Below are 20,844 nucleotides of genomic sequence, written 5' to 3'. Positions count from 1 at the left end.
GCCGGTGGCTGAGGCCTGAGGCTGGCTGGAGCGGCTTGGTTCCAGTCTGAAGCTGTTTACTACTGGGTCCTGGGAAGTGGCATGGGGCGGGGAAGGGGCTGCTTGGGACTTTTCCAGCTTGGGGGCGGGGTGGTGTCTATCCGTGGGCACCCCACCCTTTAGCCTTTGTACAGTGTCGTGCTGGGGCAGGAGCGCTGCTGGTGGGTGTCCTGGCTGGGGCAGAGGTGGGGAGGTCTGAGGCAGCCAGAAGGCAAAGACACTGCAGTGGCGGTGGGCTGGGGTGAGGTGGAGGCGGAAGGCGGAAGAGCTGCAGGGCTGCAGCGCCACCTGCTGGCTGCATCTGCGAGCGTGGCCCGGCGATTGACAAACAGGCTGCCAAGCGGGTATCTTACTGAGGAGGATGGAGTTCAGAGGGATTCAAGTATATTTGGGGGTTGGGTGGGCTATTCAGCTACCTGAGTGATAATGGAGTTGGCTTTCAAAAGTCTGGGGAGACGGCTGGACACACTCCAGTCCACGTTGGCAGGGCAAGGGTCAAGAAAGGGGTTTGGAGTCGTGTTGGAGGAGGTACAGGAGTCTGAAGCAGAGGTGGGGGGAGGGTGTCTGCAGTGGAGGGAACAACGGGCAAGGCCTGGAGGCCAGAAGCACCTTCACAGATGGCGATGTGGCAGCAGGGGCTGGCCAGAGAGCATGCAGAGCCTTTAGAAGAGCCCCATTGTACTGTGAAGGTGCTAGGGCGCCATGGGAGAGGTCTGAGCAGGAGAGGGCCCTGGTCATACCTGGGGGTCAGAAAGTTCCCCCCAGGATCGCCATGGTAGGGTTGGGGTGAGTGAAGGGGCATGACTGGAGACCTCAGGCTACGGCATTGGGACCCCTCATGGCTTCTTATGTCCATTTTTCAGAGGTATAAACTGAGACCTCATTCTCTCCCTCAGGTCCCTTGATGTATACCACTTTGTTTATTCCATCAATTAAACGCCTAGCCTGGCCCCTGCCCTCAGGGAACTCACAGCCTGATAGGTGAGGTGAACAGGTGACAGGTAGAGATGAATAAATACTTCCAGGTGGTGACAAGTGCTCGGGGAAGGCAGGGCGCGGAGCTAGAGAGGGCCCAGGAGGGGCAACTTTATTTGCTTAGAAGAGGTGAGATTTGGACAGTCTGGCAGAGGGAACAGGCCATGCAAAGACTTGGTGGCTGGACGGAATTTAGTGTCACAGAGGAACAGCAAGGAGGCCACGGTGGGTGGAGGGAGTAGGGGGTGCAGGGCATGGGCATGTTTGGGCAGGTGAGCCCAGACCCCACTGGGGTGGGCTGGCTGTCTCAGGTTCCAGGGAGCCTCCCTCCCCCTGTAGACCCCAAGCAGTTCTTGACAAGGTCGTTCACAGCACAAGGGGGTGTTCCAGGGCCAGGAATACCTCTGATGCCACCATTCGGAGGAGTGTCCACACGGTCATGGAGACAGTGGCCATCAGACCCCAGCATTAGAAGGGCATCCTGGCTTCTGCTGGAAGGTGGTGGGAGCGGTTCTACACACTGGGAGAGACATTAATTGTCGGGGGGTTCCACACCTGGAAGAGGGGTGGGCATCAGAAAGCCTCAGCAGGCACTGGTCATTAGCCCCCAGCCTTGGAAGGGGGGCACCTGAATTCTTAGGGGGCCTTGGGCCCAAGTTCCCAGCTGCATCCTCTGCTGGCCTTCTGGTCCCTTCTGGAAGGGGGCATCCACCCTATCACCAGCCCCAGCCCTGGGAAGGGGGAAGTGCCTCCTAGAGAGGCCCTGGAACAGGTGCATTGCTCACCAGAAGGATCAGTTACACAGCAGCTCCAGGGCGAGGTACAAGGAGTCCTCAGTGGCCTTGGCCAGGTATTCACAGCACAGCACAGCCAGTCTTCCAGGCTGGGCACCCCCCACCCACGGCCCACTCGGCTAGGTGCAGGACCAGCAGCGCGCGGCGCATCCGCAGCCAGGACCCCAGCGGGGCTCCGCGGCCGCGCAGCTCGGGCCCGGGCCCCCAGAGCAGCACTTGCAACGCGCCACGCGTCCGGGCCGCCGAGGGCCGCGCGGGCCAGCTGGGACGCCAGGTGCTCCAGGCCCACGGCCAAGGACGTGGCCAAGGGTACGCCCGGGCCAAGAAGCTCTCGGAGTGGGCTGCCCAGCTGCCGCGCGTGGGCGGCCGGGGGTGCCGCGGGGGGACGCGGCCGAAGTCTGCCAGCAGCAGGCGCTGGGGCCTGGCGGCTGAGCAGCCCCACGGTGCCGCCAGCAGCAGGTTCTCGGGCCGCAGCTCGGCCAGGGCCGCAGCCCGCGCCTCCGGGCACTCCAGGGCTGCAGGAGCAGCAGGGCCACGGCCTCGTGAACTCCTCGGGCGGCTGCGTGCCTGTCTCCACAAGCCACTGGACCACCGTGAGCTCCGGCACCTCCGCCGCCAGCGCCACGGGGCTGCTCCAGGGCGTCTCGGGAAGTGCGCCCTCGGGCACCAGACCACACAGCTCCTGGAGTTTGAAATGCAGGGCCAGCGAGGCCTGCGGCCCTAGGCCACACGGGTGGGGCTCGTCAGCTCCTGGATTGGGCACCTGCGGGACAGAGGGACGCCTCAGAGCTCCCCGCCACCAAACCAGCACAGCTCGCCCAGTGCCTCTACCTGTTCTGAAGACTTCCCACCCAACCCAACCTGCCCACCGTCGCTGTATCCCTCCAGAAGCGGGGGATTCGTGTTAATTCGGATGTTGGTCGCCAGTATGATTTTAAGGAAAGCTACACCAGGGAGGAGAGTGTTTAGGGGATCGGACTTCCCACTCTGCCAAAGGGGCGGATGCGTGCCACTTGGTAGCAAGGGAGATGACAGCTAAGGTGCCAGAGGTGGGCCGTCCAGTAGAAATGCAACTCGGGCCATGGTGTAATTCAAATTTTCCAGTAGCCACATTTTAAAAAGTGAAAAGGAGGTGAAAGTAACTTTCTTTCTTTCTTCTAAAAAAAAAAATTCACTAGTTTGTTTTATTTTTTAGATTCCACATACAATTGAAAACTTACAGGATTTGTCTTTCTCTGTCTTATTTCACTAAGCATAATACCCTCCAAGTCCATCCATGTTGCTGCAAATGGCATTATTTTGTTCTTTTTTATGGCTGAGTAGTAGTCCATTGTAGATATATTTCACATCTTCTATTGAGGGACGCTTAGGTTGCTTCCATATCTTGGCTATTGTAAATAATGCTGCTATGAATATTGGGGCGCATATATATTTTCTAATTAGCGTTTTCAGTTTTTTCTGGATATATACCCAGGAGTGGAATTGCTGGATCACATGGTAGTTCTATTTTTAGTTTTCTGAGGAACTTCTAGACTGTTTTCCACAGTGGATGCACCATTTTACATCCCCAACAACAGTGTACAGGGTTCCCTTTTCTCCACACCCTCGACAGCATTTGTTATTTGTGATCTTTTTGATGATGGCCATTCTGACAGGTGTGAGGTGATACCTCATGGTGGTTTTGATTTGCATTTCTCTGATTAGCGATGTTGAGCATCCTTTCATGTGCCTGTTGGCCATCTGTTTGTCTTCTTTGGAAAAATGTCTCTTCAGGTGTTCTGCCCAGTTTTTAAAATATAAATTTATTTTTATTTTATTTTTGGCTGTGTTGGGTCTTCGTTGCTGCGTGCGGGCTTTCTCTAGTTGCGGTGAGTGGGGGCTACTCTTTGTTGTGGTGCACGGGCTTCTCATTGCGGTGGCTTCTCGTTGCAGGGCACGGGCTCTAGGGGCACGGACTTCAGTAGTTACAGCACGTGGGCTCAGTGGTTGTGGCACACGGGCTTAGTTGCTCCGCAGCATGTGGGATCTTCGCGGACTGGGGCTCGAACCCGTTTCCCCTGCATTGGCAGGCGGATTCTTAACTGCTGCGCCACCAGGGAAGTCCCCCCGCCCAGTTTTTAATTAGGCTTGTTTTCTTTGATGCTGAGTTTTATGACCTTGAAAGTAACTGTCATAATCTATTTTATGTAATCCAATTTATCCAAAATGTTATCATTCAACAGGTCACCAAATGAAAAAAGTATTAGTGAGATGTTTTACATTATTGTTATTATTATTATTATTATTATTATTATTTGCGGTACGCGGGCCTCTCACTGTTGTGGCCTCTCCCGTTGTGGAGCACAGGCTCCGGACGCGCCGGCTCAGCGGCCATGGCTCACGGGCCTAGCCGCTCCACGGCATGTGGGATCCTTCCGGACCGGGGCACGAACCTGCGTCCCCTGCATTGGCAGGCGGACTCTCAACCACTGAGCCACCAGGGAAGCCCCTATTGTTATTATTATTGATACTGAGTCTTGGAGACCTGGTATGTATTTGGTACTCAAAGTATATTTCAATTGGCACCAGCCCCACTTCAAGCGCTCAGAAGTCACCCATGGCCAGCAGTTGCAGTACTGAACAGTAAAGCTCTTTCTAGAAAGTAGGAGAGTATCAGCCCTGGGGATTACATTTGAATCACCTTGGGGCAGGGGTTAAAAAGGACAGATGCTGAGGTGGGGCTCTGGGAGTGTGTAATTTAAAATTTAAAACTTAAAAATAAACTCCTCAGGGGTCTCTGAGATGGATGGAACCAGGACGGAGGTGTCAACTGAAGAACTCACAGCCAGCAACAACTTACTCCCTCCATGCTCCGGTCTGTAAAATGGGTCCATAATAACACATTCTGCCCAATGGGTGACGTTCCTCCAAAATGGTGATGTGTCTGACACTTGGTAGTCTGGTTTATTTGATGGGAATCTTTCTTTTCTTTTTCTTGGTGGTGCATAAAACAGAAGCATCTTATAACGAAACGTGGTGATGCTTGCATGAGGATTAGCTGAATGAAAGTGTCTAAAAGTCCTTAGAACAGCACAAGACATGAAGGAACAGTGCTCAGTATATTTTGTTGAAGATGATGATGGAAGGTGGGAGCTATCAAGCCGGCTGTGGGTTTCTAGCGCCAGAATTCACAGGTGAGTGAGTTAAAATGCAGACTACTGGGCCCCTGAGAGTCGTGGGGGAGAGTTTAACAAGACTCCCAGGTGATTTGAATGTAGGTCACCCCACACCTGAGAAACGCGGTTCCAAGGGCTGAGGGTGTTAGTTCGTATGTTAGTTGCAAAATAAGCAATCGGGCCTGAGTCTAAACAGCCCTGGGTTATGCCTTGGATGGGACACTGGGGAAACCTCCGAGGAGGGGGGCGAAGGCGGGGTCACCTTGGCAGCCAGGAGGTGCCACGCCTCCTTGTCTGTCTGCACCAGGCGGCGGTAGAGGGCGTCCCAGCTCTCCACGCAGGGCGAGCTGTCCAGGAGGCGGAAGTGGTGGCCGGGGTGGCAAGGGCCCGGGAGGCCCCCCAGGAGCCGGGCGTGCAGCTGGGGTGTACACGGCGCGGAGGCCCTCCAGCTGCCGGGCCTCCAGCGTGGCGGAGGGAGAGGCCCAGCTCCGTGTCCAGCGAGCAGAAGGGCAGCTCTGCAGGGGGACAGGCTGTCCCCGCCCTGTCGTCGCCTGCCTGGCTCTCGTCCACATTGCGGGATCCCAGAAGGGGCTTCTGAGGCTGCCCTGCTCGAGTGGGGCCGGGGCTGGGGCACTTGTGGGTGGGCAGCGACTGGCCCTGGTCAGGGTCTTCTTGGGCAGGGGCTGCGGGTCAGTAGCGGGGCGCTCAGATGTCTGTGAGCAGCAGGCCTTGGAGGGCAGCAGGCGGCACGGACCTCACCTGTTGGGGGAGGGAGTGGGGGAAGGGCGTGAGGACACGCAGAGTGGGGTCCTGTGCGCATGGCTCCACCCTCAGCCATAATTCCTTCATCTCTAGAATGGAAACAATGGGGAGCTCCCTGGTGGTCTAGTAGTTAGGACTTGGAGCTTTCACTGCCGTGGCCCAGGTTCAATGCCTGGTCAGGAAACTGAGATTCCACAAGCCACGCAGCACGGCCGAAAAAAAAAAAAGGTAAAAATACCAACTCCAACTACCCTATGCCCTGTGGGGTAAGGATGCCATCTCCAATTTACAGATGAGGAAACAAAGGTTCAGAGGAGTGACAAGTCAGTGGCAGAGAAACATCTGGCCCAGCACAGGTGACCCCCACTTCCCTGTGTGGCTTTGGGGAGGTGACTGAGCCTCTCTGAACTCCAGTTTCCTCATTTTTAGAAGCTGGTTATCCAGCTTTTTTTTTTTTTTTTAAACAAAGAGTTTTATTAAAGGTAGTTAAAAAGCTGCTATAGGACTTCCCTGGTGGTCCAGACTCGGCTCTTCCAATGCAGGGAGCACAGGTTTGATCCCTGGTGGGGGAACTAAGATCCCACATGCCAAGCTGCACAGCAAAAATGAAACAACAACAACAACAAATCCCTGCTGTAATCTAGTTAAACCATCATGGGGCAGAGCATTCCTTACATGATAATGAAACACTCAACCTTTCTGCTCTGGCTGCCTCACCGACCACCTGTCCCACCCCGACCCGGGGCCCCTCCCAGGCTCTCACCAAGGTTGCTGTACGGTGGGCTGGGTCAGCCAGGTCGGGGCGTTGGCCCCGGGGGGGGGGGGGTCTCGGTGGGTGGCTCTGCGTTGCTCATGCTGCTGGGGGAAGGTCAGAGTGTAGGGCATGTGTGGGAGGGGCCCAGCACCTGCTGTGTGGCCCTGGGAGGGTTGCTTGACCTCTCTGGGCAAATGTCGCCCATCAGCCTTTCAGGGCGGCGAGACCTGTACTTTTGTGACATGGACAGAATGTCCAGCTGTGTGGACAAGACCTCAAGGGGGTGGGGGAAGAAGCTGGGGGCCTGTGACAATACCCAGGGAACCCATGCTTAGGCCTTGTCCCCAGAGCTCAGCCCCCTCAAGCTGTGTGGTTGCCAGCAGCAGCCTGGGCCCCAGCTCTGCCCCACCCAGATTCCAGGTTGCCCAACCTTGAAAAGCAGCTGCTTCTGCCCACTTCCTGCCCCAGCCCCCCTCCAGGAGCGCCCTACCTTCAGGACTGGAGTGACCTCGGGGCAGGGGGATCTTGAGGACAAACTCCCAATAGCTGCAGCCCCTGGCCTCCCGGACTGTCTGACCGGTTGCTGGCAGGGAACCGGAAACTCCCAGGCAACTGTCAGACCGCAGGCCCCGTCAGGAGGGGGAGCTTTCTGCATTACTTCCTCATGAAGGCCACCCGGTTCCAGGGCTGAAAGCGGGTGGCAGGAGATGGGAAGACAGGCGGAGGTCCCAAAGTCTACACGAGGTGGGTGGCAGAGGGGAGCCCTGAGAGATGGGGAGAATCGAGACTTTTTAGACTCCCCCGCCTTTGGGGAGGGCAGGGAACCCCAGCAGTGACTGTTTAGGGAGAGATTTGACCAGGTGACCCTTTCATCTGTGGCTTTCACTTCCTCCAGAGCCGCTTCCCCTTCTGCGGGATCATCTGAGAAGCCTCCACTGCGCGTGCCCCCACCTCCCACCCATCCCAGGACCCTTGACAGGTACCACTCCATTTGAGCCCCAGCTCCGCTCTGACTTGCTATGTGATGTTGGGCCAGTCACCAACCCTCTCTGTTCCAGCAAATAAAGAAAAGTGGCACCTGCTTGCTGCCTCCTGACAGCCACAGAAGCTGGATTTTTCTTTAAAAATTTAATCAACTCACTTCCCTTCCCCCTACCACCTTAATGCATTGATTTAGAAAAAGGCATTTGATATAGAATTACCATACACAGAAAATCAAGAAGGGTGAAAATCCAGGGAAAGCCAGACAGTGTGAAATTCTAGCTTCAGCACACACTGTCGAAGCTGTCTGGGGGCCTGAGGCTTGCCCTACCTGCCCGGAGGCATGAGAGGTGTCTCAGCTGAAACCCAGCCTCTTCCCCTCAGTAACGGAAGAACCAAGAAATCACTGCAGATGCGAAGATGCAAAGATGTTCTTGCTTCCTAGCTTGAGTGTCTTTCATTCTGAGTTTCTCCCTCCGCCCCATCTCATTTCCCTTAGGGGCAGTGAGCCCAGAGAGGGCTGGAGTCCATGCATGGTCACATAGCAGGTCCAGGCTGGGCAGAGGGGTCCACAGGCCATCGCTGGGTGCCCCCTGGGTGTGGGAAAGAAGACAGATCCATCTCACGGAGTCCTCCAAGTGGGTCTCCAGTGGGCCCACAGTTTGGGCCCCACTGACCTGCTAATAGCCAGCTTTTCAAGCATGAGGGTCTGTAACTTGATTCAATATTTTGTCTTTCCCAGCACTCAGCTTCTGTATTTCATAGAATTTATACTCTTTGTCTTAATCCATGGGGCAGCCCGTGATTTGGGCAGATTTCAGAATCATGCAGTCGGAGAATGGCAGGCTCGAGGAAGGATTTGCCAATTATATGGGACAAGGATTCCGCAAATCCTGGGCTGCTCCAGGTGGAACAGAAGGGACCAGAGGTGCCAAGGAAGTGGCCTGCTTACTGCCCAAACTCCTGCTGACCATGAGTGCTTATTCCTTCCTTCATGAGACCCTGTGGGGTCACCCAGCTGGGCCACGCCTCCCATCCAGGACTAATTAGGGTGAGGCAAGCAAGGCACTCACCTCAGGCACAGAATTTAAGGTGATGCCAACAAAACAAAACAAAAAAACCATCAAGGTGGAGAGACCTCTGACCTTTCGCTACCTCCTGAATTAGCGAGAACAGGACGTTGGCTGGTGGTGGCAGTTGTGGCTGTGACACTTGTGTTTTCCTCCTGTCGCCCTCCTGGGCCCCCCACCTGTGCCCCCTGCCTGTGCCCCCTCTCAGAAGGGGCACCTGTACTTCCTCCGTGCGCGTGTGGCCAGCTGGCCACCCTGAAGGTGTTCTGAGCGTGCTGCTGTCAGGGACCCCGAGCTGCCTCTCATCTGGGCCGGAGTTGGGGTATGGGTGCTCCAGCCCCTGGGGGGCCCCCGGCACAGGAGCAGGTGCCGGGAGACGGGAGCCACACGGTGGGACAAGTTCCTGGTGGCTCCCGGCCAGGCCAGGATGGGGCAGAAGTGAGACCTCCCCATCCCGTCCCCTGGGCCTGTAAGAGCCTCACCTCGGGAGAGCCCCAGCCCCTACCTGACCAGTGCCGAGGGGCTGACCACAGGGGTGTGTACATCTTCTCCCACCCACCGGCAGGGTGGGGAGCTGCTCTGCTTTGGCATCTCTGGGCGGTCTGGGGAGAGGCTGGCTGCCACCCATGGGCTCAGCCCTGAATCCCACCCTACCCTCACCTCTCGCCTTGGGCTCCCTGCCAGCCTCAGACACCTCCATGGGCCCAGAGCCCCGCTCACAAGACCAGGCCGAGGTCGAGAGGTCGGCCCCACTGTCCTCAGCCTGCTGCAGCCACAGGGCTGGACCAGCGGCTTTATCTTCTTCGTTTTGCTTCAGGTTTTTATTTCTTTCTACTTTAAGTTCAGACCAAAAAATTCCGGAGTCATCCCCTACCCCTACCCTCCACCCCTCCAGAGACCCTCCAGCTGAAACCAGAGCCTGAGTTCAGGGACCCGAGTGGTAGGTGTCAGGAGTGAGGGCACAAGGGCCACGCGGGGCCCTGCTGAGCCCTTGGGGTGCCCCCGGCCTCGGGCCGCTCCTCTCCCCTCTGGGGACTCGTGTTCCAGCAAGTCGGGCGGGGCCCCTGCAGCGCCTCTGCTCTTCCGACCCCCCTACTCCGTCAGCACTTAAGCCACACGACAGAAGTCTGTAGCGGGAGCTGCACACACACCCCTGGGCGTGGACCCCGGTGAAGCAGGTGGTTCAAGGCAGAGCTTCAGGGACTGGGTGCAGAGGCCCTCACTCGACGACCTTCGTGCAATGTAGTATTGTACCCACCTGAGTATTATATCATATATCGAGCCTTCTCTGTATTTGAACAAGAAAGCAAAACACTAGTTTCCTAGTTAAGACTTTAAGGGTTTGTGGGACGGCCGGGGTTAACACGACACTTGGTTTTGTTTTCCTTTTCCTTTGGTTTCACGTGGAGTGCGTGCTGTGAGTGTGTGCATGGACGTGTGTTAGAGCCTCACCAGGAGATTAGGCTGTTGGAGGCCAGAGGGCGGCTTACGGTTCTCTGCTTAGTCGCTGAACTCCTGAATGTTTTGGAGAAACAGGAAACAGAAAATTGCAGATGTCATGTAGGAAAGAGGATAAACAACGACCAAAAAAAAAAAAAAAAAGGAAAAAAAATAGCTCACACCCAAATTCACAAAACCTATTTTTTAAACCAAAGCACATTTTGAATGCATATGGAACCTCAATGGGCTCAGAAGAAAGTATTAATGTATTTATCTCATTGTTTGTTTACATAAACTTTTACAGTTTCAGACCTCAGCAGATAAAAGGCCAGTCCCAGTGAATCCCAGCTTCCGCCGGAGCCCCTCTGAGTAGGCCCTGGGGTGGGCGTGGAGGCCCCTGAGCCCTCCTCCCAGCCCGGCCTCTCCCAGCCCACCTGGCACCAAAGAGCCTGGGCCCGTGCTGGCCCGCCCCAGGCCTCCTGGCCAGACCCTGGCGGTCCTGCCAGCTGGCACAGCAGGGGTGGCTGTCACTTGTGGCCGCAGGACCTGAGCCTGGGCTTGGGCCCTTGGGATGGAGGTGCGCCCCCATCCCGCTGCTCTGCCTGCGACCCTCGGGTGGGTTGATGTGAGGGTCCCTCTCACGCCAAAAAGCCAGGAACTTTGCACAGCTCCGTGGGCTCCAGCGGGTCTCCGCCTCCTGGGGACCCCCATCTCCACCCCGGCCGTGGGAGGGGCTCACTGGGCAAACACTGCACGGACGGTGCAAACGCTCTGAACAGTGTTGTTTTTGTATCAATGTCTGTGCAGTGACGAATGTATTTATTTCTCAGACTTGGGGCGAGCGAGCGGCAGACCGGGCTCCGCCACGGCACGCTCCCGCCAGACGCAGCCCACCGCCGCCGGGGCTCCTCCAGGATTGCAGAAAAGGTGAAGAAGGAAAGAGGAACCTTTAAGCAAATATGAATCTCAGAGACTCGCAGCATAGCCACACACCTTAGCCTGTGAAACGAACAATCTGGACCCAGATGGACTTTCAGAACCTCACACAGCCGTGGGCTACCCCGACTCCCACCCGTCAGAATGCACTGGACTGGCCGTGTGCAGGAATGCGATCCACCAAGGACCCCAGCCGCCCTGCCCGCGGCTGTCCGGAGTCGGGGTGAGGCCTGGGCAGCCGGGAGGGCAGGGTTCAGGGCAGAGGCGGCCGCATCCGTCCCGTCCCCTTGGCTTGGTGGGGTGGGGGGTAGGGGACGAAAGCAGAGGCGCCAGGCCTCAGAACAGACCAGGGATCCCAGCCTTGCCGGCCCCCTGCAGGGACCAAGGCCCTCACTCTTCCCCAGAGCCAGGGTGGGCATCACTGAACCTGTGAACCCAATGCCAGGAGTGGGTGGTGGAGCAGGGCTTGACCTCAGTCTGACGTTCCAAATCGGGGTGGGTGTGTGCTGTGGGGACTGAGGCTGCCCGGGACCCCCTGCCTAGGATGACCCACCCTGCCCCGGGCTTGTCACCCCACTTTAATTTTCTACCAGGAACCCCTCCCCTTACCTCACCTTGCTATTTATTGCTGTAATTTATTGACCTCAAATATGCTGCATAACAGACCTCACTCAGGGCAGGGAGGATCCCCAGGGCTCCCCGCCTCCACTTGGCGGGGCCCCGGTGGGGCCAGGTGCTGAGGGGAACCTCTCTGTCCCCCACCCATCACTTGCTTTCCCCCTCCCCTGTTGGGAGACCCCAGGTTGGGCACTGGCCCATTCACAAATACCTTGAGGGCGAGGGGGAGGGATGGGGTTATAGCTGTTTTGTTTACCGGGAATTGGAAGAGGGAATCATGTCCTGCTACGCGCCCTTCCCAGGAAGCGGGGACCATGATCACACTCCTGTACTGGCCACCGCTACGGTCAGTCATCACACCAAGTTCACTTCCCTCGAGAGTTTGGATGAATTCAGGTCAGAGTTGCAGGTATGCAACCCTCAAGTGTCATAGTAAAGCAGTTCACCGATCTCTCCATTTAGAAGTGTGCAGTCTTAATGTACAGTGATGAGAAACTGTTATTTTATGATCTTTTCATTAAAAGCGTGATTGAAAAAACAACCACCCAGTAATCAAGATAAATAACATTGTAATATAATAATGTAATATTAAAAAAAATCTTATTTGCAAACTATGGCCCTCGGGCTGGCCGGCGGTTTTTGTAAATAAAGTTTTATTGGCACCAGGGCCAGGATTAGGGTGTGGGGGGTGAGGCAAGGTCAGGCCAAGGCAGAGTGGATCCTGTCTTTATCTAAAGGGTTGATATTGTGTCCATTGTGGACTCAGGGCATGAATTCATTTTGTTTGTAGAATATTGATCTTGATGACTGAGTTCTGGGTGCCAGGTCAGTGCCTCACTTGCCTGACCCAGAGGTGGGGTTTGGGGGTGGGCAGAAGGGCCAGGCTGGGACAAGCAATGACATCCCTGGGGACTTCTCCACCCAGGACAGGCAGGGTGGGGGCAGCTGGTGCCCAGGGACGCCCCTGCCTGCCTCAAGATGACCCCTCCTTGGAGTGGTCGGGGGCCCTTTGTGGGGGAGGAGAGCAGATGCCAGCTGACATCTGCTCAGCACCCCAATGTGCCCACCACCCCCACTGAGCCCCAATGGACAGTCCTCCCTTGAGGCCTAGAAATGGGGACCGACTGCCTCAGCTCACCCTGAAAAGTGGCCCCTGTGTGTCAGCCCTGGCCGGCCACCCCACATCAGGGTCAAACCCTCTGCAGATAGTAAAGCTGTTCTTTTATTCGAGAAGTGTTTTTGGAGCGCTGCGGGAGCTGGGGTCGGGCTCTCTGCATCCCTGGCATCGCCCTGAGCAAGGGCTCGGGATGCCAGATCCTCCCAAATTTCTCATGACTTCGCATTTCTGAGAAAAATGCCTCAGTTTTTTGTGGCACGCAGGGTTACAGTCCCCAAAGATGTCCATCTCCAGAACCTGTGAATGTGCTATGTGGCACGGGAGGGGGAAGTGAAGGTTACTGATTAGATGAGGATGGGGATGACCCTGGATTCCCAGGGGGCCCAGCGTCATCACAGGGTCCTTATAAGAGGGAGGCGGGAGGGTCAGAGGCAGAGAGAGACGGGAGATGATGCGCTGCTGGCTGTGAGGATGCAGGAGGGGTTGTGAGCCAGGGATGCGGCACCTCTAGAAGCTGGAAAAGGCGGAAACCGATGCTCCCCTGGAGCCTCCGGAAGGACCAGCTGCCAATCCATTTTAGACTTCTGAGCCCCAGAGCTGTCAAATAACAAATCTCAGTTGTTGTAAGCCACTAAGTTTTGTTACAGCAGCCATAGGAAGCTCGAAGAGTTCCTTGCATAAAAGAGGACCATAATCCTCCAGTTTATAGATGAGCACACTGCACAGAGAGGGGCAGCGACTTCCCCCAGGCCACACAGCACTGAGGCCACAGACACCGCTCTGAGAGGCCCCGCCTTGGGTTTCTAGCTACCAATGGTGCGGGTCCCCCTTCAGCTGCCCTTGGCCAGGAGAAGCCCCAGGGGAAGAAGCTGCCAGCTCCAGAGGCGCAGCAGGGAGGGAGTGGGTCTGCACCTCATTTCTCCTTTCCTCCCTGCCGCTGGCTCTGCCCCTGGACCAAGCTCAGGGCAAGAGTTCCCCTGGACAGCCCAGTGCCACTGGTCCCTCTCAGCACCCTGCTTCTCCCTAGCTGGGGACTTGAATCTCCCTTTGCCCACATGTAAAATGGGGTCATAACAGGACCCAGCTCACGGGGGAGTGAATACAGGTAGCACAGGGAACAGCATGGGCACTCCTGAAGTGTGACCTCTAACCTTATCACATGGGTCATTCTCCACAAATACCCTATGACTCAGGGTCAGCTTTGGTGCTGAAGCCAGGCATCTCCCTCAGGGACACCCAGCAGCCCCTACTTTCTGCCCCCATGCTTCCCATGAGAATTTTAAAAAAACCTGAAGTTTGTTATTAAATTGCTTTCACTTTTATTGGATTCCAACCAAATACAGCAGGGTAGGGGTGGGGGTCAGGGGCTAGGGGGTCTTGGTTGATGTTGGGACAGGGGGCGAGCAGAGGGGGCTGGGAGATCTCAATATGCTGACGTTCTATAAGTCCTAACACTGCTGAGAACATACTCCCTCCTGTCTTGATGATGTTAAAGGCACTTGGATGTCATTTTGAGGGGCCCTCGGTGTTGTTGTGGCAACCAAGGTGAGGAAGATGCTAAGGGAACAAAACTAGTCCATTCTGTTCGACTCTGTGTAGGGCTGCTGGACACCCCATTCGGCCCTCACTCACTTCCTGCCATGAATGGGGTTGGGTGGAGTCCCCACCCTGGCTGGCTGTGGTCAGCAGCCTGCCACACAGCCCTGTTGGCCCATGTGCACACTGTGGAAGCAGGATCAGGGCCTCCCGATGTTTCCAGCCCAGGGAGCATGGCCAGTGTCCCCTTCCATCTTCTGGCTGAATCCTTTGTGCAAAACTTCCAGGAGGGACAGCTTTCTCTCTGGCTCATCTCAGAAAGATCTTGAGGGATCCAGAATCCAAGTCAATCATCAAGCTTGTCCACGGGCCTGGCCTCTACGTATGTAGCAATAGGTTTGACCATCAGACCCATTTTATAGACGTGGACACCAATGGTCCAGGTGGTCCTCGGTTGCCAACAAAGATTACACAGCTGCGAGGGCACAGATCTGGCTTTGAACCTTCTTACAAAGTCCTTGAGAATACTGTCTAACATCCCTTCTGGCCAGGGCCTGGCCACACAAAATTTCCTGTGCCCCTTCCCCCAAGTGATGCCCTGTTGTCTGGCCGAGGTAGAGAGTCAGGGCAAGGACCAGGCTGGGCAAGGCAGGGTCATGTATGGTCCCTGTCTGGTATCTGAATACTTCAAAACCTCAGCTCCTGCTTGCATACCCCCAGTGACTGGGAACTCACTCTCTGTAGAGCAACAGGGCAGTGACCTTGGGGAAGCTTTTCTTTCACCTGAGCTACAGTCTTCCTGTGACCCTCTCTACTCTTTGGCCCAAGATCTGCCCCAACGTTGCAGAGACCAAGGTGCCTCTGTCACCTTCTCCCAACGACCCAGGTCTAAGCCTCCCTGTAGCTTGAACCTCTGATCTGGCCTTTCTCCCCGTCGCTGCCCCTTCCATGCCCATAACAGGGACCCTGAGAACCGTCCACGCTCTGGTCTCCTTCCCGAGGTGAGCAATGGGCCGCGGGGCTGGGCAGGGGTGGTGCAGACTCGGGATTGAAGGTCACTCCAACTGGCCTGCTGCAGAGGGACACCTGGAAGCCATGCTCCTGGGCCAGGGGCCAGGACGGCTGTCCCTCCTGGGTGGTGAGGGCAAGGAAGCAGATGGCAGCTGTGAGGGATGGTGGGAGGAACCAGGGAAATGGCTTCTCCTAGCGGGCAGCCCATCCTGCTTGGCCAGCAGGTCCTGGCGGGCGGGAGTCTGGGTGCAGGAGCATCTGGGCCAGCGGGTCAGGGACCATCCTGCGTGCTGGACCGCCTCAGGGTGAGCCTGACCTCCTCAGCGAGACCGTAGCACAGCCCCTGAGATCTGCCCCAAGATGGCCAGCTGAGCGGGAGTTGGGTGTGAGCTGAATGTCTGGGTGTGAGCTGAAATGTGTCCCAAGTGTGAGCTGCCTGGCCCAGGTGTGCGCTGGTCTCTCCCCAGAGCCCTGCGTGCCCTTGGTGAGCTCTGGAGCTTGGGGCACCTGCTCAGTGTCAGCTGGGTGTGAGGTGTGTGTGTTCCACTCTGGAGCCGTGCGTCTGGTTGTATGTTCCGGGTGTGAGTGTGTGCTCTGGTGTAGGGACGGGGGCGGGGTGTGTGTGTGTGTGTGTGTGTGTGTGTGCAGGTGTGTGTGCAGGTGTGAACAGTGAGGGCTTTCACATGCCCCTGATGACCTCCGTGGGGTTCCAGGTGTAGACCATCTCCACCAGGTGTGAGCTGTTTACGCCCAGGATCCTGGGCCTCTGAGCAACCCCCGCCCCCTGCCCAGCTCAGCGACCACACGAGGGGCAGGAAGACAGGGTGAAACACTAAGAAAACGCTTGAGAAACTCTGCAAAAGATGCATCCTGATGAAAAAAACAGTCCTGTGGTTGGGTCTCTACAAAACAAGGGGAAGTTCTGCCAGGGGCCGGCTTGCGGCCGCCCCCTACGGGAAATGCATAGGTGGTCGTCAGATGGGCCAGCCACGGGCTGACGGAGACGCGGCCTCCATCGCAGGCGCAGCGGCGGGCGCCGCGGGAGGTGGGCCGGGGCCTCTCAGATCATCTTCATGTTGAACTTGCGGGCCCCTCCCTGGCCGGCAGCCGCGGCGGGCCCGTCCACCTTGCGGAAGGAGTACTCCACCGAGAAGTTGTTCTTGTGCTGCCCGCGGCCGCGGCTCCACACGAAGAGCAGCAGGAAGCAGAAGAGGACGACGCCCAGGAAGGTGATGCAGCCCATGGCGGTAGACACCAGGATGGTGGTGAGGTCCAGAGGGAAGCGCAGGGCCGCCTGCGTGTCGTTGCGGCCCTCGCCCGGGGTCCGGTTGGCGGCTGGCTCGGGCTGCACGCTCAGCGTGGCGAAGTAGGTGTCATTGCCGCCCGCGTTGCTGGCCACGCACGTGTAGGTGCCGCTGTCCCCTGGCCGCGCGTCCCGGATCTGAAGCGTGCCGCCCGGCAGCACGCGCGCGCGGCCGGCGCTGGCGGCGGTCACCGCGCGGTGGCGCGGCGTCACCCAGGCCACGGTGGGCGCTGGCTCGCCCTCGGCGCGGCACTGGAAGCGCACGTCGTCGCCCGCGGCCGCCGTGACATGCTGCAGCCGCCGCTCGCGGATCTTGGGCTTGCGGCACACAAAGTACTCAAAGAGCACCGAGTCCGGCAGGTTGCGCAGCGCGTCGCCGCGGACCTCGGCTGGGGTGGTGCAGGCCGGCAGGCGGCCGTCAAAGTTGAGGGTCTTGCGGCGCTGCACGATCCAGAGCAGGCGACAGTCGCAGGCCAGCGGGTTCCCGTCCACGCGCAGCGTCTCCAGCGTGTTGACCGAGTGGAAGGTGCTCTCCTCCAGCGTGGACAGCAGGTTGTTAGAGAGGTTGAGCAGGCGGATCTGCCGCAGGCCCAGGAAGGCCTGAGGCTCCACTACGGCCAGCAGGGCCCCGGCCAGGTGCAGCTCGCGCAGGCGCACCAGGTCGCGGAAGGACCCTCGCGGCACCGTGCTGATGGGGTTGTGCGAGAGATTGAGGCAGGTGAGGTGGGCCTGGTGGCGCAGGGCGGCGGCCGGCACGGCGGTGATGTTGGTGTGCGTGACGGACAGCGAGGTCAGGTTGAGCCCCCTCAGGCTGCCGGCGGCCACCTCCTCCAGCAGCGGCCAGTTGTCGATCTCCAGGTGCAGCAGGCCCGGGAGCCGCTGGAAGTTCTGGTCCTCCAGGGCGGCGATGGCCAGGTGCCGCAGCCGCAGGGCGCCCAGGCCCCGCAGGTGGCCCAGCGACTCGCCCGACAGCGCTGTCAGGTTGCAGCGCTCCAGGGTCAGCTCCTCAAGCGCCAGCAGCCCCGCGAAGGCCCGGCGCGAGATGAACACCAGGTCGTTGTCGCCCATCTCCAGCCGGCGGAGGCTGCGCAGGTCCTGGAAAGTGTAGTCCAGGAGGATGACCAGCTTGTTCTCGCTCAGGTCCAGCAGTGTGAGGTTGTCCAGGTGCGTGAAGACGCCGGGCGGGATGAGCTTCAGCAGGTTGCCGCGGAGGCGCAGCACCCGCAAGCGCGGCAGGTTGGCGAAGGCGCCGGGCTCCACGTGCGCGATCACGTTCTCGCTCAAGTCCAGCTCCTCCAGCAGCGGCAGGGCGGCCAGGTCGCCCGGGTTCAGGCAGCGGATGCGGTTGCGGCTGAGCTCTAGCAGGCGCGTCTCGGCCGGGATGCCGTCGGGCACCGCGGTCAGCCGGCGCCGGGGACAGGCTACCGCGCGCATCTGCGCTGTACACTCGCAGCGGGCCGGGCAGCCCCCAGCGGGGGGCGGGGCCGCGGGCAGGAGCAGGAACTGCAGGCTCAGGACACACAGCCAGCAGGTCATGGTGCGGAGCCTGGGCCTAGGGCCGCGCCACCATCCTTGTGGGCACCTGAGGGCGGGGGCAGCGTTAGCACCCGCATCCCGCCATCCCGCCACCCCGTCCCGTCCCATCCCATCCTAGTAGCTAGCTCAGGAAGCGATTATCTACCGTGGGACCCGGGATCCCCCTCTGGGGTGTCTACCCAAGGGCTGGGTAGGGAAGCAGTGTGGACGGATGATCAAGGTGATCAGGGTCCATGGAGGGGATGACTTCAGACCAGGACAGGTGACATTTGAGCTGAGACCCTGTGCTGGGTTGAACTGTGTTCCCCCAAAAGAAACGTTCAAGTCCTAACACTGGTACGTGGGAAGGGGGCCTCGTTTGGAAATAGGGTCTTTGCAGATGTGGTGAGTTGAGACGAGGTTATATTGGATTAGGGTCGCTCTGAATCCAATGACTGATGTCCTTATAATAAGAGGGAAGTTTGGACTCACACACAGATGCACACAGAGGGGAAAAGGCTGCATGAAGATAGAGGCAGAGGTTGGAGGGATGCGTCTACAAGCCAAGGATGGTGGGGGCCCCCAGAAGTTGGGAGAGGCAGGAAGGACCCTCCCTTGGAAACTTCAGAGGGAGCATGGCCTGAGACCCCTGGATTTCAGAATTCTGGCCTCCAGAACTGGGAGAGCATAGATTTCTGTTGTTTTCAGCCACTCAGTCCGTGTTACTTTGTGTTTGGCAACAGGAAGCTAATACAGACCCAAAGAATGACCAGGAAAGGGCCCATGGGTGTTGCAGAAAGAGGGTTCCAGGCTGGGGGAAGAGCCAGTGCAAAGGGCCTGAGGCTGAAGGAGTGGCTGGTGAGGCTAGGAGTACAATGACTGGGGGTGGGGAGTGGGAGATGCACTGGAGGGTTCACGGAGGCTGGATGATGTGGCTGGGGAGGCCCAGAAGGACAGATGCCAACACGCCTGTGCCTTTGCACCTGCGCCTTCCGAGTTGCTCCATCTCTCCTGGCAGCCAGCTGGTCCTACATCCCCTGTCCCTGCACTCTGCTGGGCTGCAGCCCAGATCCTGGGGCCAAGGTGGGTGGGGGTGGGGAGGGCATAGGCAGATGGCAGCCTGAGGGTGCTGCTCCATTGGCCAGGCAGCTATTTTCAGCACCTTAGCAGCTGAAGCCCCCAGGCATCCCCTGACTCCCCCTGACACATGCTTGCTGCCTGTTTCCTCACTGTTCCCACAGGCCCGGCTCAGCAAGGACCCAGGCTATAGATTCGCATCTGCTAAACAGCGGTGAAGCCAGCTCCGGCCTTCCTGGGCCCTTTTGGGAATTTTAGGTGAGGATTAACACACACAGAGCCCCGAGTAACTTAATGCCAGAGGTGAACCATACGTCACTGGGGGGAGAGTTTGTATTTTGCAGGTGTCATCAAATTTTTTTTATTTTTTTTTGAGTACGTGGGCCTCTCACTCTTGTGGCCTCTCCCATTGCGGAGCACAGGCTCTGGACGCGCAGGCTTAGCGGTCGTGGCTCACGGGCCCAGCTGCTCTGTGGCATGTGGGATCTTCCCAGACCGGGGCACAAACCCGTGTCCCCTGCGTCGGCAGGCGGACTCTCAACCACTGCGCCACCAGGGAAGCCCAGGTGTCATCAATTTAAGATGAGGTCACACTGGAGCAGGGTGGGCCCTGATCCAATGATTGGTGTCCTTATAAAAGGGGAAATTTGGACGCAGACACTCAGGGAAGTTGGCCACGTGACAACAAAGGCAGAAACTGGAGTGATGCATCTATAAGCCAAGGGACACCAAATATTGCCAGTAACCACCAGAACCTGGAAAAAGCAGGGAAGGATCCACGCCTAGAATCTCTGCAGGAAGCACAGCCCTGCTGACACCTTGATTTTGAATGTCTGGCCTCCAGAACAGAGAGAATAACTTTCTGTTGTTTTAAGCCACCATGTTTGTGGTATTTCATTATGGCAGCTACAAGACCTAAAGGAATACCCCTGGATCCATAAGAAAAACTCACACATGGGAGCAGAGTGAACAAGGAGGTTTGCTGCAGAGTCGTTTGGAACAGCAAAAACTGGGACTAACCTAGATATCCATCAATAGGGGATCAGGTAGATAAATTGTGGTCCGTGCCTGCTGTGGAACACAGGGAGACTTGTATGTACCAATGAAGAAAGACAGTGGAGATGTAGTTGTATGGGGGCGTGAATAAAAATCCGCAAACTAACCTAAGTGTCCATCAATAGGGGATTAGTTAAATAAACTGTGGTCTGTGCCTGCTGTGGAATCAAGGAGATCTGCATGTACTCAGTAGAAAAAGAGAGCTGAGATCTAGTTATATGCAGGAAAAATGGAACTAACCTAAGCACCCATCAATAGGGGATCAAATAAGCCATAATCTATGGTTATTGTGGAATGCTGGGAGATTCAAGTGTACCCACAAGGAAAGCTGGCTGAGGTGTAGTTCCACAGGAGGCCAGGGAGAATCAAGGTTGCCAAACAATCACGGACAGCACAATCCTATTCATGGCAAAATAAAATCAAACACCAAACTCAGTTCTTGATTTGGATGGGCACATAAACACAAGCGCAGGTGCCCCTGAAACGCCTGGGAATTCACACACCGTTCGGGACAGCACTGTGAGTGGCAGGAAGGGAGTTGCCGTAGTGGAGAGTGTGGTCACATCATGAGGAAACTGAGGCGCCCCTGGCCTCCAGGAGGTCACAGGTCTTAGCTCCCTGTCCCCGGCTGGGGAACCTAGCAGGGAGGCAGAGGGAGGGAGTGAGAGGCATCTGGTTGTGCCTTCCCACTGCAACTGTCCTTAA

At 57.4% G+C, this 20,844-nt stretch overlaps 2 protein-coding genes across 2 annotated transcripts; both read right to left on the bottom strand.

Moving 5' to 3' along the window:
- Positions 1-1,807: 1,807 nt before the first annotated feature.
- On the bottom strand, positions 1,808-6,711 carry PEAK3 (PEAK family member 3; the record flags this gene model as incomplete). Its single annotated transcript, XM_082623218.1, is given in 15 exon segments — positions 1,808-1,882; positions 1,885-1,907; positions 1,910-2,061; positions 2,063-2,181; positions 2,184-2,323; positions 2,326-2,349; positions 2,352-2,571; positions 5,226-5,384; positions 5,386-5,434; positions 5,436-5,616; positions 5,619-5,708; positions 5,711-5,722; positions 6,489-6,501; positions 6,503-6,534; positions 6,537-6,711. Coding segments are annotated over 15 exon segments (1,332 nt in total). The 5' UTR covers positions 6,580-6,711.
- Positions 6,712-16,248: 9,537 nt separating this feature from the next.
- On the bottom strand, positions 16,249-18,066 carry LINGO3 (leucine rich repeat and Ig domain containing 3; the record flags this gene model as incomplete). The annotated part of the gene is made up of 1 exon (XM_082622652.1): positions 16,249-18,066. Exon 1 carries the CDS (start codon positions 18,025-18,027, stop codon positions 16,249-16,251), a length of 1,779 nt encoding a protein of 592 aa, XP_082478778.1. The 5' UTR covers positions 18,028-18,066.
- Positions 18,067-20,844: the final 2,778 nt, after the last annotated feature.

Source organism: Mesoplodon mirus (genome assembly GCF_964341445.2).
Source record: "Mesoplodon mirus genome assembly, chromosome: 5".
Classification (NCBI taxonomy): domain Eukaryota; kingdom Metazoa; phylum Chordata; class Mammalia; order Artiodactyla; family Ziphiidae; genus Mesoplodon; species Mesoplodon mirus.
The sequence above is the reverse complement of the archived record's forward strand: the minus strand, read 5'-3'. Positions and strand labels throughout refer to the sequence as shown.